General features: G+C 32.8%; 1 protein-coding gene across 1 annotated transcript in view; it reads right to left on the bottom strand.

Moving 5' to 3' along the window:
• Positions 1-14,908, bottom strand: part of LOC127728380 (methylmalonyl-CoA mutase, mitochondrial-like) — a 91,780-nt gene that overhangs the window by 59,605 nt on the left and 17,267 nt on the right. Inside the window, exons 8-13 of the mRNA XM_052235730.1 lie at positions 13,609-13,688; positions 11,335-11,466; positions 9,486-9,662; positions 8,435-8,518; positions 4,847-4,952; positions 4,089-4,225 (exon numbers count right to left, since the gene is read on the bottom strand). Of these exons, the coding sequence (XP_052091690.1) occupies positions 4,089-4,225; positions 4,847-4,952; positions 8,435-8,518; positions 9,486-9,662; positions 11,335-11,466; positions 13,609-13,688 (716 nt within the window). The remainder of the gene's footprint in view (positions 1-4,088; positions 4,226-4,846; positions 4,953-8,434; positions 8,519-9,485; positions 9,663-11,334; positions 11,467-13,608; positions 13,689-14,908) is intronic.

Below are 14,908 nucleotides of genomic sequence, written 5' to 3'. Positions count from 1 at the left end.
GACACAACATTCAAGCTTGATACAGCTCTGAATTTGGATTGTGATTAAATATTTGACACAGTATAGGTTTCTGACACAGAATGAATATGGTCTAAGAACATAAAAAAATTTTAATTTACCTATTATGGTCCAATATCCAAAATCTAAATACATACACGGTTAGATTCAGCATATCAAAGAACCCCAAGAATTCAATTTTTGTTAAAAACAAATTAAGTTTAATTTTGGACCCTTTGGACCTTAATGTAGACCAATTTGAAAACGGGACCAAAAATTAAGAATCTAAATACACGGTAAGATTCAGCATATCAAAGAACCCCAATATTTCAATTTTTGATGAAATCAAACCATATCATTATTATTTGCTTTTATATATAAATCAAAAATTGCTTTGCTGAGCACAGCTGTATACACGCGGATGTCCAACCCTGAAAAGTTGGGGCCAAAATGGACACAATATTCATGCTTGATACAGGTTTGAATTTGGATTGTAATTAAATTTTTGACACATAATAGGTTTCTGACACAGAATAACTGTAGTCAAAGAACTTCAAATTGGTTATTCAAATTCATATTCAATTTTTTGCTTTTGCTCAATACACTATGCGAATTGATCCCCGCCCCCCCCACGCCCCCCCCGAAAAAAAAATTTTACCCCCATTTTTTTGCGTTTGTGCAATACACTATGCTGTTGAATATTAACCCCAAAAAAAAAATATTTGAAGAAGTTTTCTTTTAATTTCTGAAATCTGAAATGAGAAAGATTGTCCCCCTCCAATTTTTTTAACCTCCCCCCTCTCCCTTATTCCAAAAAATAATTCTTTCCCTCAAGTTATGGTCAGTATCTCAGACAATCATCATTTCTTAATACATAATTTACCAGCAGTGTAAGGGAGGTAATCAAACATTGTTATTTAAATTGATTTGGATTTTGATTTGGATTACCTCCCTTACACTGCTTTTAAATTGTCTCAATTGTCCTTTAACCAGAAAAACCCTTGTTTTTCCCCTTTTTTTACCCCAAATTCCTAAATGGTTTGAGCCATAACCCCCCCCCCCCCCCCCCCCCCCCCCCCCCCCCCCAAAGTCAATCCTAACCATCCCTTTGTATTATGGAAACTTGTGGTATAATTTCAGAGAGATTCAAACACTTTAACACAAGTTATTGTCTGGAAACTACAAAAATGCTTATTTGGGCCCCTTGTTTGCCCCTAATTCCTAAACAGTTGGGACCATAACCCCCAAAATCAATCCCAATCTTCCTTTAGTGGTTATAAACCTTGTGTTAAAATTTTATTGATTTCTATTTACTTATACTAAAGTTATTATCTGTAAACCATCTGTCTTCGGACGATGCTGACGATGACGACGACAACTTGATACCAATATACAACCAAAAATTTTTTAATTTTTGCAGTCGTATAAAAACTGTATTTTACCCCTATGTTCTATTTTTTGCCATGGCGGCCATGTTGGTCAACAGGCTGGGTCGTCAGACACATTTTTTAAACTAGATACCCCAATGATGATTGTGGCCAAGTTTGGATAAATTTGCCCCAGTGGTTTCAGAGGAGAAGATTTTTGTAAAAGTTAACGGACGAAGACAATGACGACAGACAACAGATGACGGATGCCAAGTGATGAGAAAAGATCACTTGGTCCACAGGGCCAGGTGAGCTAAAAAGGGGTATTATCCCCTACCATCATCTACTGTAATCACAAAGAGTAAGGGGTATTATCTTCTGCCTTCATCTACTGTAATCACAAAGAGTATTGTTGCTCTGACAGGATTTCAACAATTTCAATTTGTGACATCTTACAGATTATACAAGATTGCACACATTATCATGCTAAGCATACCAGGGCTTCCAAAACGGTCTTATTTTCTGGACATGACCGATAAATTATAAATATGACTTATTGTGCTAAACCTGAAACGGACATTTAACGTAGGTTTGCCATTTTTGCATAATTCAGAAAAAAATTGAAGTTTTTGCGATCTTTTTGACCTGACCTTTTGCCTTAAACAGCCACATTTCCGGTCATAAAAGTGACATGGTGAATAAGTACTATCAAAACAAATCCTATTTTAATACCCTCTCATTACAATCAAGGTTAATTAGTTGTCAGACAGTTGAAATTTACCTGTTCAGGTAACAGGTAAACTAATATGTACTGGACATTGATCGGTCTATTTGAAGTTATTTTTATAAATTTCAGCGGTTTGCATATTATTAGTTTAATCAAAAAGATTTAAATAATCAAAAATATGTATATAAATATGATTTGATGAAAATTGTTAAAAACTAGTTATAAAGAAAAAATCGTCAGGACCACGTTGTTTGAGCAAAGAACACGCGTGTGCATGTGCGCAGTTGTGAGATTTAATTATGCATCCAAATTCTTCAAAAATACTAAAATTATCATTGATACTTTTATCTAACGTTCATTTCAAGTATTTTCTTGAAGAAATAACGTTGGAAGGAGCTACTTCAACTCGATTGTGCTTTTTAAATGTACACGGATTTTTCGTATCCGTCTCTAGTCCGTGTTTTACCATTGTAAAGTCAACATCCGGTATGAGAAAATGTAACTTCAATAACGAAAGTATAATTTCGACAGGGATGATTTTGCACAAATAAAGATTCTAAGGCAGATATTAGTACGCTAATGTTGCACACTTCGAATGATGCACTGTCAATTTAACAGTTTACGTCAGTACAGCGAATTTGTATCAAAAGTCCAGTTTAATATCGTTTTAGGTTCATTGTTTATATGATACCAAACTGATTAGCATGATTGCCTTTTGTTACATAGTCTTAAGGGATCAAAATCGGGATAAGACAAAAAATGTCCGGCTGGGACAAATATTTTTTGGAAGCCCTGAGGCATACAACTCTTAATTCAAAGAATCTGATAACAGGTTTTAGGTGTTTGACAGATCTAAAAAGCGCTCATACTTTGCAACTCATCACTGCCAAGCTGCTGACTAAATATGAAGCAATTCTGTTCAGTAGTACTCAAGAAAAGTGTGACAAAAACTTTAAGTTCTTTCAACATATTGAACAAGAATGTGGCCACTTGCACTATCATTTTCTAGGTTCAGTGGACCGTGAATCTGGGGTCAAAACTCTAATTTGGAATTAAAATTAGAAAGATCATATCATAGGGAACATGTGTACTAAGTTTCAAATTGATTGGACTTCAACTTCATCAAAAACTACTTTGACCAAAAACTTTAACCTGAAGTGACCAAAAACTTTTACCTGAAGCGGAACAGACGGACAAACGGACGGACAAATGAACGGATGCACAGACCGAAAAACATAATACCCCTCTACTATCGTAGGTGGGGCATAAAAGTTCAAAGTATTGGCAAACAGGTAGTGGGTGTTTGACAAATTCAAAAAGAGCACACACATTACAACTCATAACTATCAAGCTGCTGATTAAATATGAAGTCATTCTTTTCAATAGTACCGGAGTAAAGTGTGACAAGATTTTTTAAGTTCTTTCAACAGGAAAAATATAAAGTATTGGCAAACAGTTGTTCTGTTGAGTAGAAACTGAGAAAAGTGTGACAAAAATATTTGTTGAACAAATAGAAGGAGGAAAAGATGAAAGGACGAATATACAGACAGACAAGGTGAATGCAATATAGAGTGGGGTATTATTTTGATGGGTAAGGCCATAACATTCTTGTAGGTGATGAATAACTATTATGAATTATGGCAGTAAAAATGATACATGGTGCCAGTGGTGAGTATTGACCATAAAGAAAATGTAGTTATATCAGAGAAATATGTAGGGAATCCTGAACTGACTGTTATAAACTGTTGCCAATTTACTGTAATGCCCATTACACTTACTATGACATCATCAGGATGTTATGATTGGAAATGGAAATTTGGTTTTATAAATATTAACAAATCAACACATTGATGTGTTGGAAAGGCAGTTTCTATTTAAAAACTTATAAACTGTGCCCAAGAACCCTCTGTCTTGCCTGCAACTGCTGCTGTCAGTGTTACAGCGTTATGTTTAAGAAATTGATTCTAAAAAAATGTCTCATGTTTTGCCAAACATACCTTCTTTTTATCTCTAGTCTCTCTGACTTTCGTCAGTCTTTCCATCTGTTTTTGTTTGACCACAGTATTATCTATACATAGAACATCAATTTGACCCTGTTCTGCCAATTTATATTTGTTTATACCAACAATCACCTCTGTAACATAAACAAATACTTTTTAATGCTAATAAAGACCATTTCTTTTATAATTAAAAATTAAAGCTGTTTTTTTTTCTGAATTTCTTGAATTGATCTCTATTGGCCTGAGTTTAATAAATATAAATTTGTATTTGTACAGTTAAGAGAAACATCTAAAGAAATTCATATGGCAGTACTAGTGGTCTATTTGGATAATTATTTAATGGCAGTTGTATAATAAAAACTAACTTATTTTCCAAAATAAACCTTAAAGAGGAGTAGTTTTTACCAAGTAGCAATTCTCTTGATAGAACTTTATTTTTTCGAATTGGATATGAAAGTTCACAGTCAATATCTTAAAGGAGGAGACAAGAGCAACACTTACGCATCATTGTATAACTTGAAAATTTAGTTTTTGTCTAAAAAATTGCTTAACATGTACATGGATAGGATCTATTAAAGGATTTTCAAATCACTGTACTATGTTGTCTGTGCTCTCAAAGGTAGAGTTGAGGCCTGGAAAATATAGCTCTCCAGCCATTGACAATATGGTTCGATTGCATTTTATACAATCTTTACCCCAGAAACTGTAAAACATACACAACTTTTGGTGTAAATGTCTACTATATTAGATATTACCTGAACCACTATCGATTCTAGCCTGTCTTTTTGCAGCACATTCTTCTATTCTCAGCTTAGGCATGCCTGCTGCTACAGCCTTTGCCATTCCACCCATATCTTCTACCTGGAATTTTACAGTAAAATGTACAGTCACAACTAAGTTTCTGTTAGTAAAAGATGCACTCCCAATAGATAAATAATAAAAAGATGAACTGGTATACTTTTTTTTATTGAAATTAGAAAAACATTTCATTCAGCCAAAAAAATCTTTAAAATATTTCTAAGAAGTATCATTTCTTAGGTGGAAAAAATATTTCAAATAGTGCCTAACCCCTCAAATAAAACATAATTTAAGAGTTTTGTTATTGAAAAAAAAAAACAGAAATCATTCATACCAAAACATAAAACAAGAGTGCACACGCTGAAATGTCTCGCCTACTTTACCACCATTGATTTTATATTGATAGCCCTAACTATAAAGTTTTACTACAAGTATCACATTAACTTATCATGATCCAAGAAAATGAGGTCAAGGTCAGATAAACCAAGTGAGAAATACATGTACACCTTACAATCATTCCATACATTGAATATAGTTGACCTATTGCTTATAGTATACAAGAAACAGACCAAACCATGAAAATATTATATTGACCAATGAACCATGAATATGAGTTCAAGGTCAGATAAACCCTGCGAGACAACCATGTACACTTTACAATCATTCCATACACCAAACATAGTTGACATATTGCTTATAGTTTAAGAAAAACAGACCAAAACACAAAAACTTAACATTGAGCAATGAACCATGAAAATGAGGTCAAGATCAGATGAACCATGCCAGACGGACATGTACACTTTACAATCATTCCATAGACTTAACATAGGTGACCTACTGCTTATAGTTTAAAGAAAAACAGACCAAAACACAAAAACTTAACATTGAGCAATGAACAGTGAAAATGAGGTCAAGGTTAAATAAAACCTGCCAGACTGACATGTATGTCATAAAATATTTCCATACACAAAATATAGCTGACCTATTGCATACAGTATTAGAAAAATAGACCAAAACACAAAAACGTAACTTTAACCATTGAACCATGAAAATGAGGTCAAGATCAGATGAACCATGCCAGACAGACATGTACACTTTACAATCATTCCATAGACTAAACATAGGTGACCTACTGCTTATAGTTTAAAGAAAAACAGACCAAAACACAAAAACTTAACATTGAGCAATGAACAGTGAAAATGAGGTCAAGGTTAAATAAAACAACAGACTGACAAGTACGTCATAAAATATTTCCATACACCAAATATAGCTGACCTATTGCATACAGTATTAGAAAAATAGATCAAAACACAAAAACTGAACTTTAACCAGTGAACCATGAAAATAAGTTAAAGGTCAGATGAACCATGCCAGACAGACATGTACACTTTACAATCGTTCCATAGACCAAACATAGGTGACCTACTGCTTATAGTTTTAAGAAAAACAGACCAAAACACAAAAACTTAACATTGAGCAATGAACAGTGAAAATGAGGTCAAGGTTAAATAAAACAACAGACTGACATGTACGTCATAAAATATTTCCATACACCAAATATAGCTGACCTATTGCATACAGTATTAGAAAAATAGACAAAAACACAAAAACGTAACTTTAACCATTGAACCATGAAAATGAGGTCAAGATCAGACGAACCATGCCAGACAGACATGTACACTTTACAATCATTTCATAGACTAAACATAGGTGACCTACTGCTTATAGTTTAAAGAAAAACAGACCAAAACACAAAAACTTAACATTGAGCAATGAACAGTGAAAATGAGGTCAAGGTTAAATAAAACCTGCCAGACTGACATGTACATCATAAAATAGTTCCATACACCAAATAAAGCTGACCTGTTGCATACAGTATTAGAAAAATAGATCAAAACACAAAAACTGAACTTTAACCAGTGAACCATGAAAATAAGTTAAAGGTCAGATGAACCATGCCAGACAGACATGTACACTTTACAATCATTCCATAGACTAAACATAGGTGACCTACTGCTTATAGTTTTAAGAAAAACAGACCAAAACACAAAAACTTAACATTGAGCAATGAACAGTGAAAATGAGGTCAATGTTAAATAAAACCTGCCAGACTGACATGTACATCATAAAATATTTCCATACACCAAATAAAGCTGACCTGTTGCATACAGTATTAGAAAAATAGATCAAAACACAAAAACTGAATTTTAACCAGTGAACCATGAAAATAAGTTAAAGGTCAGATGAACCATGCCAGACAGACATGTACACTTTACAATCATTCCATAGACCAAACATAGGTGACCTACCGCTTATAGTTTAAAGAAAAACAGACCAAAACACAAAAACTTAACATTGAGCAATGAACAGTGAAAATGAGGTCAAGGTTAAATAAAACAACAGACTGACATGAATGTCATAAAATATTTCCATACACCAAATATAGCTGACCTATTGCATACAGTATTAGAAAAATAGACCTAAACACAAAACTTAACTTTAACCACTGAACCATGAAAATGAGGTCAAGGTCAGATGACACCTGGCAGTTGGACATGTACACCTTACAATCATTTCATACACCAAATGCAGTAGACCTATTGCTTATAGTATCTGAGATATGGACTTGACCACAAAAACTTAACCTTGTTCACTGAACCATGAAATGAGGTCAAGGTCAAGTGAAAACTATCTGACAGGCATGGGGACTGTGCAAGGTATGCACATACCAAATATATTTATCCTATTACTCATAATAGGAGAGAAATTAACATTACAAAAAATACTTTTTTTTCAAGGAGTCACTGAACCATGAAAATGAGGTCAAGGACAAAGGAAATATGACAGATGGAAACTTCATAACATAAGGTATCTATATACAAATGTGAAGCATTCAGGTCTTCTACCTTCTGAAATATTAAGAGTTAGTTAACACCGCAGTGGCCACCGCTGGATCACTATCCCTATGTTGAGCTTTCTGCGACAAAAGTCACTGGCTCGACAACTAGACAATTACAATGTAGTTATATACTTTCTTTTTTTTTATATAGAAAAATGAATTAACACCCCCACACAAAGGTGTTTAAATTGATGCTACATAAAGAAAATTTTATGTTAACTCGACTAGAAAGTTATTTTCCTCATATATTCACATATACTTGCAATCTGTAAAAAAGGGTTGTAATTGCAAGGTTTAGTATTTTTAACTAAGTTTTTAATAATGATCTGATTAATTGATTGATTGTTGGTTGTACAAAAAACTTAATTAATTTCATTTCTAATTTCTGTACGTTCAGATTATTTCCTGGGTTTGTTAAATAAATGAAAGAAACCAGAGGGCAAAGGGTAACAACTGCTTTACAGAGATAACTTCATACTTAATCACACTCCTGTAAATCAAATATAAACTATATTTTTGTAGCAAAGGATCACATTGAACTTGACCTCTTATTATGATGGACTGATATTCACAAATAGACTTTAGCCATCAAACTACATTTAGACACCATTCAACAGTTTGTCTTGTTCATCTCTTACTGAAGTACCTCATTGATAACGTTAAGTGCTGCCTCATAGATTTCTTCTGTCAGGCTTTCCATCATGTAAGATCCTCCCCATGGATCAGCCACCTGTTCAAATATTACTGTAAGCTTCATTTTTATATTCTTCAGAAGAACATATACTGTGGATTCATTTATTTTCGTGGGTACCAATTTTCGTGGATTGAGGAAAACTTGCATTTTGGTGGATATTTAATTTCGTGGTTTTGCCAAAGTCTGCATACAAACCAATGGAAAATTTGTAAATAGTTGAACATTTGAATTCGTGGTTTACCAGTATCCACGAAAATTGGTATCCAACGAATAGTAATGAATCCCCAGTAACTGAATAGTCTTTTTATAAAGTAACATTTTAGTATATTAATATCAAAGTGTAAAGCGTGTATTTCAACCTTAGATGTAAATAAATGGGAAATGTGTTATATAAAGTATCATTATATAACAAAATCAAAAGTTCCATGTGTCTGTAAATAAGCAATTACAGATTATAATAATTCATCCAAACCTTATTACACCTTCAATTGTTTTTTTGTTTTATGACAGCATTTAAAGCAGTGAAATTTTAGCTGTTGGTCCACTGATAGATTAGTTGGTTATATGTATTCTCCAGCAGATTATTGTAGCTATATTTTGGGTGAGAACATATTTAAGAAATTAATGAGAAACTAAGGTTCCAACTTCCTCAGAAGAAATAGACCTGAGATGAATTTGTATTTTTTAAGGTCCCTTTTGGTCATATAACTCTTAAATGTTAAGGTCTTATACATCCTACATTGTCCTAGGCTTTCAAACATTTGGGTTTGAGTGTACCTGATGACGGTAAATCCAGAAAAATACTTTGGACGCACAAAAAAAATAAAGTGTTGTTTCCATTTAAGTGATAAAAATATTGACCCTGTTTTGTACTTAACGAACTAACTAAGCTGAATTTTTAACTTGCCCGCTCAGAAAGAAACATCTTAGACACCTTAAATTTCCTTTATCAAGCACAATATAAACCTTCATTTAGTTATTCCTAAACCAAAGGTAATGATACCTTAGTGATACCAGATTCTTCTTGTAGTATTATCTGAGTATTTCTAGCAATTCTAGCACTGAATGGAGTAGGTAATCCTAAGGCCTCATCAAATGAGTTAGTATGTAAGGACTGGGTTCCACCAAACACTGCAGCCATTCCCTCTACACAGGTCCTTATTATATTGTTATAAGGATCCTGAAACATAAATAAACAGCTGGGTTCGTTTTTTATCGAAAAAAATTCCTTACATATTTTACTCAAATATTCAGACATATTTCAACATAAATCTAAGTATATTGTAATTATGACTGACAAAGAAATAAGCAGCCTTTATATTTGGTTTGTTTCACATAGGCTACAATATTCAGATGAATTAGAGTAGTCACATATCCATGTTAGTTGAAACTCTAATTTTTACATATATTTTTTTAAATTCCCATCATAAAGAACATGTTTACTAAGTTTAAAGTTCATGTGACCACAAGTTCATGGAAAACTACCTTAAACCACAACTTTAACATAATACTGGACAGATGCATGGGCAAAACAGATGGACTAACGGATGGACTGACACACAAACCAGAAAACATTATGTCTACCTACTATCCTAGGCAGAACATTTAAAACAAGAAATGATTGTAACAGGATGCTGTTACGAAGTCTCCCAAATGAAGCTGCCATAATTCGTAATTCCCAGGGTCGCCTGACATTGGGCAACGTCCAGTGAAAATTGGTTTGGTCCAGTAAAGTTATATGCATTAGTGATGCCTGGGGACTAACCTTGTATATCATTCAAATCATCTTGGCATGACAAACCAGAATATATGTGGTTCAGGGGTGGGGATCTCGACCATTTACAAGATACTAGAACATTGGGGGTGGGGAGGAACCCCTGAGGAATGGCCCTATACGTCATTCAAATGTTCATTACATGACGAACAGGAATATATATGGTTTAGGGGTGGGGATCTCAACCATTTACAAGATATTAGAACATTGGGGGTGGGGGAACCCCTGGGGACTGACCGTATACGTCATTCAAATGTTCGAGACATGACAAATAGGAATATATATGGTTTAGGGGTGGGGATCTCAACCATTTACAAGATATTAGAACTTTCTCAAATGGCAGGGGGTCGGGATGACCCCTGGGGACTAACCCTGTATATCATTCAAACCATCTTCGCATGACAAACCAGAATATATATGGTTTAGGGGTGGGGATCTCGACCATTTACAAGATATTAGAACTTTCTCAAATGGCAGGGGGTCGGGATGACCCCTTGGGACTAACCCTGTATATCATTCAAACCATCTTAGCATGACAAACCAGAATATATATGGTTTAGGGGTGGGGATCTTGACCACTTACAAGGTATTAGAACTTTCTTAAATGGCAGGGGGTGGGGGTGACCCCTGGGGACTAACCCTGTGTTTCATTTAATGGGCTTTATCATTTAGAACATTTTCAATTAAAAAGATTGTGTCTATCACAAACGGTTTTCAATTTATAATCATTTGAAAATTTTAAAAAATAAAATCCCATAGGGTTCTATAGTAAAACCCTCTTTTCTTTTTGCCCCTCAAAGTACCCCTTTATAAACCCCATTGCACAAACAAAACCCTGATTGCACCACTAGACATGTTAGTCTAACATATTGTGAAACCCTAAGTTAATCTGACAAGCGGTTTTGGAGAACGGGTGCGGACAAGTTCAAATTTAAAAGCGGCGGAAGAAGAAGAAGAAGAAGAAGAAGAAGAAGAATAATAATAATAAGAACTGAGCAAAAACAATAAGTCTTCCCAAACTTTGTTTGGGAGACTTAATAAAACCTTCCTACATTGGTTCAGTATTTTGATCATATACCTGTTCTGTTAATGACCATCCTGAAGTTTGTGAATGTGTTCGTAGCAATAAAGATTTAGGATTCTTTGGATTGAACTTTTCTTTTAATAGGTTTGCCCAAAGTCTTCTTGCAGCTCTCATTTTTGCAATTTCCTAAAAAAAAAAGCAAATGAACATTTATAAAATATTTATCTACTTACACTTTAAAAAAAAAATCAGATTAATCTAATTTTATTATACTGTTTGCATGCAATAATAATTATTAGTATGATTGGAATACTTTTAACTGTCTGCTGAGGCAGTCAGACGTCAGAGCGCAGTCCATATGAAAACATTGTAATCACCTACACAGCTTTCGGTGACAAGTTTCTGTCTCAAAATTGTAATATCTATTTTTAGGAAGATAAATCATACATTATTTGAATCCTTATTCATTTCACTCCACAAAAAGTAACTTTTATTAACGTACAATCCTTCTGTAAAACAGACAAAAACTTTTTTCCATCAACCCTATGACCATGTACCTATGTCTCACATTTATTTTAGATGCTAATGTAACAACATTCAAAATATAAATGGTTTATCAAAAGTAGATCATTAACACTCACAATAATAAAACTTATTTACATCTAAATAGATAGGTTTTAAGATCTATGGTTCTTGTGCTCTTAACTTGTAACCAGTAGTAAAAATTTAAACAAAAAAGAATACATGTATAAAGTGGATGCTTTTACGATATATTCAAAATCTCTGTAACGGAATGGAATATTACGGTTTACATAGCCGTTTTGAATTGTTGTTGAAGATAGTTATTTATTCACATCATTTTGCTATCACTTTTTGAACTTTTAAAATTTCAGCTGGAAACATATCCAACTATCGCGGTCATCAAGTGACTTTTACAATTCAGTTGTATATCATTTATGGCCAATCGTTTTATCAATGAAAATGAACAGGCCTCATAAATTAAATGATCATAGCTTTTTTATTACATTGTGTATTTTACCTTCCAACACCTCGTTTTTAAGAATTTTCCTATTAACAATTAATTATGTTCTAAAATTCAGTTCAGAAATATGACTTCTTGCTTCAAATTAAGTTTGAAAATTGAGGTGCCATAACCACACAGCCTCCATTAACTTCCTCGTTAAAACTCGATAAAATTGCAATGGGACCTTCTTAAATAATCAATTTTCTCAACTTTTCTATTGTAAATAATATCCTTCCAACCCCTAAAAAGGTCCACAATACATTTATTTCAAAGAAATCGAAAACCAAATCACTTTAGGCAATAAACTTTTTGTTTCGATTGAAAAGTTCACATTTTGGCATTCGTTAGCAAAATTAGGAAATGGCGGCCGCTGTTGGACGTAAACAACAACACAGCATGTTTTATTTATTATTAATTAAAAAGTAATATTGCAATATTTAAAGTGTGTCTTATTATTTTTAAGAAATTACTTATTTCACCTTCACTTTAGTTTATATATATTAGAAATAAACAGTCTCTCGCACACAAAATAAAGATTTATATGCATCGATCGTGCACTGTTTACATGACTTACATTGACATCGTAACTCGACTTGTGAAAAGATATTTTATAGGATTTTTACGATGGAAATCAAATAACTGTTGGATGCATACATTTTCAGTCATTGTCTTACCTAAAAGCAGCATAGAATCAAACAATGTTTCTTTTTGAGAAAGTGGATTCATTTTGTTCGTTGTGATAAAATTTCGAAGTTATGAAAAACATGGCGACCAATTAATTTTCAAACGTAGACGATGTTAGACATTAATTTCTTCCATGCAAATATTTATATTTGATTTCGGTGTAAATATTGCAATTAAATTTGACATGTAATTGTCTTTCTAATAATACCCTAATACATAGCTGGATTAAGGAGATGTTAAGTCATAACACCGACGTGATCAAAGAAAACAAACAATGTCTTTTCTACACTTACACCATGATCAGGTGCAATGCACAGTTTTGACAAGACCTATGTAGTTTTGTACGATTCTTAATGAAATTATTTAATGATATTATTTTAAATTAATAAAAAATAACCTTGAATGGATGTTAACTGAGGTGAAATGTCTATATTTTTCAATTTTCTAAATTATTCCATCACACGGGTAACCAGTAAATTTTACATAATCCTAATTAACCAGTAACATGCAGAGTTATCGGACCTAATTAAAACTGGAATAGTTGCATATGGCCTACATAGTATCTGGTGTAGTTCAGTTTCAAAGTTTTTAGATACTATTAAAGTTTTATTAAGACATACCATATAAAAATTCATTCCAACTCCCCAGAAAAATGACAAACGTGGAGCAAACTTATCGATATCAAGACCTCTGCTTAAACCTGAAAAATAAATGTATTTGAGGGTCACCTTGTTTCTAAATATATATTCTTTTAAACTGTTTATTTCATCAGAACACATAGTTAATTTGTACTGCCTCATGAAATAATGAAAAAAAAAATTTAATTCTTAATTTTCTTTGAAAAATATGTCTCAAAGCCTAGCTGACAAAATCTTCATCCTAAAAATTTTTCAAACTCATTTTGTTGAAACTGTTTTCATCTTCTAAAAAGGGCACCATACCAAAAATCAGTGAAAGAGCTTTTTATTTTGTCTATTTTCCAATATAACTATTTGTGGCAGCTTTAAAACTGAAAGTGCTTACTTAAAAAAATGGAGAATACATGGAAAGCTCATAACTATATTCTTGCAATTACTATCTCGTTTTGTGAGTTTGTTTTTTCATGTGCTGAATTGCAAGGAATGCACATTTGTTCTTAGTATGCTTATCAATTGTAAATAATTAGTTACATTCATATTTAGTAATATTTTAACATTTAGCTTTATTTCAAAATTCTGAATGCATTTAATGGGTAAAGGTTTAAGTGTCTCATGTCTTTTAAAACAGGAATCTAATATAATTTTTGTAGTGCTTTCATCTGATGTACAGTATTGTTGTATAATACTCGGTTGTGACATTATAATTAAATACTGTAAAAGCAGAAATTTTCGTGGAGGATTTAATTTCGTTTATTTCGTGGAAAGAATATATCCACGAAATTAAAACCCCCATTAAAATTTAAAATACATATAATATCACTTCCATTTACTGGAAACCACGAAATAAAATCCCCATGAAATTTTATAAAGAGACAAAACCACGAAATTTTAACCCCACGAAAATTAATGTTTCTACAGTATTTACCTGATTACTTACTTACTTAAAGTCCTCTTAACCGATACAAAAAATACCTTGATATACTAATTATGCAAATTTAAATTCATTTGAAAAACACTAAAACTTAAAAATCCTGTATATGAATCTGTTGTACTCAGTTATTCAGTGTTTCATGTATGATTAAAGGTTATAATTAATTCTACAATGGCTATAAAAAGGTATTTCAAAAGACAACCGTCTTTTTTCAAGGAAAGAGTCATTAGATTATGCTCAAGTAACAAACCTTTTATATCTCTTTATTTCTAAATAAAACAAGAGAGTTGTAAAGCAATAATTTATCACTATTTTGATGTCTACTTTTACTAAAACATTTTTCAAGAAGTG

This window comes from Mytilus californianus, unplaced genomic scaffold (assembly GCF_021869535.1).
Source record: "Mytilus californianus isolate M0D057914Y unplaced genomic scaffold, xbMytCali1.0.p SCAF_2, whole genome shotgun sequence".
In the NCBI taxonomy this organism is placed as follows: domain Eukaryota; kingdom Metazoa; phylum Mollusca; class Bivalvia; order Mytilida; family Mytilidae; genus Mytilus; species Mytilus californianus.
This window is presented reverse-complemented; position numbering and strand designations above follow the sequence as displayed.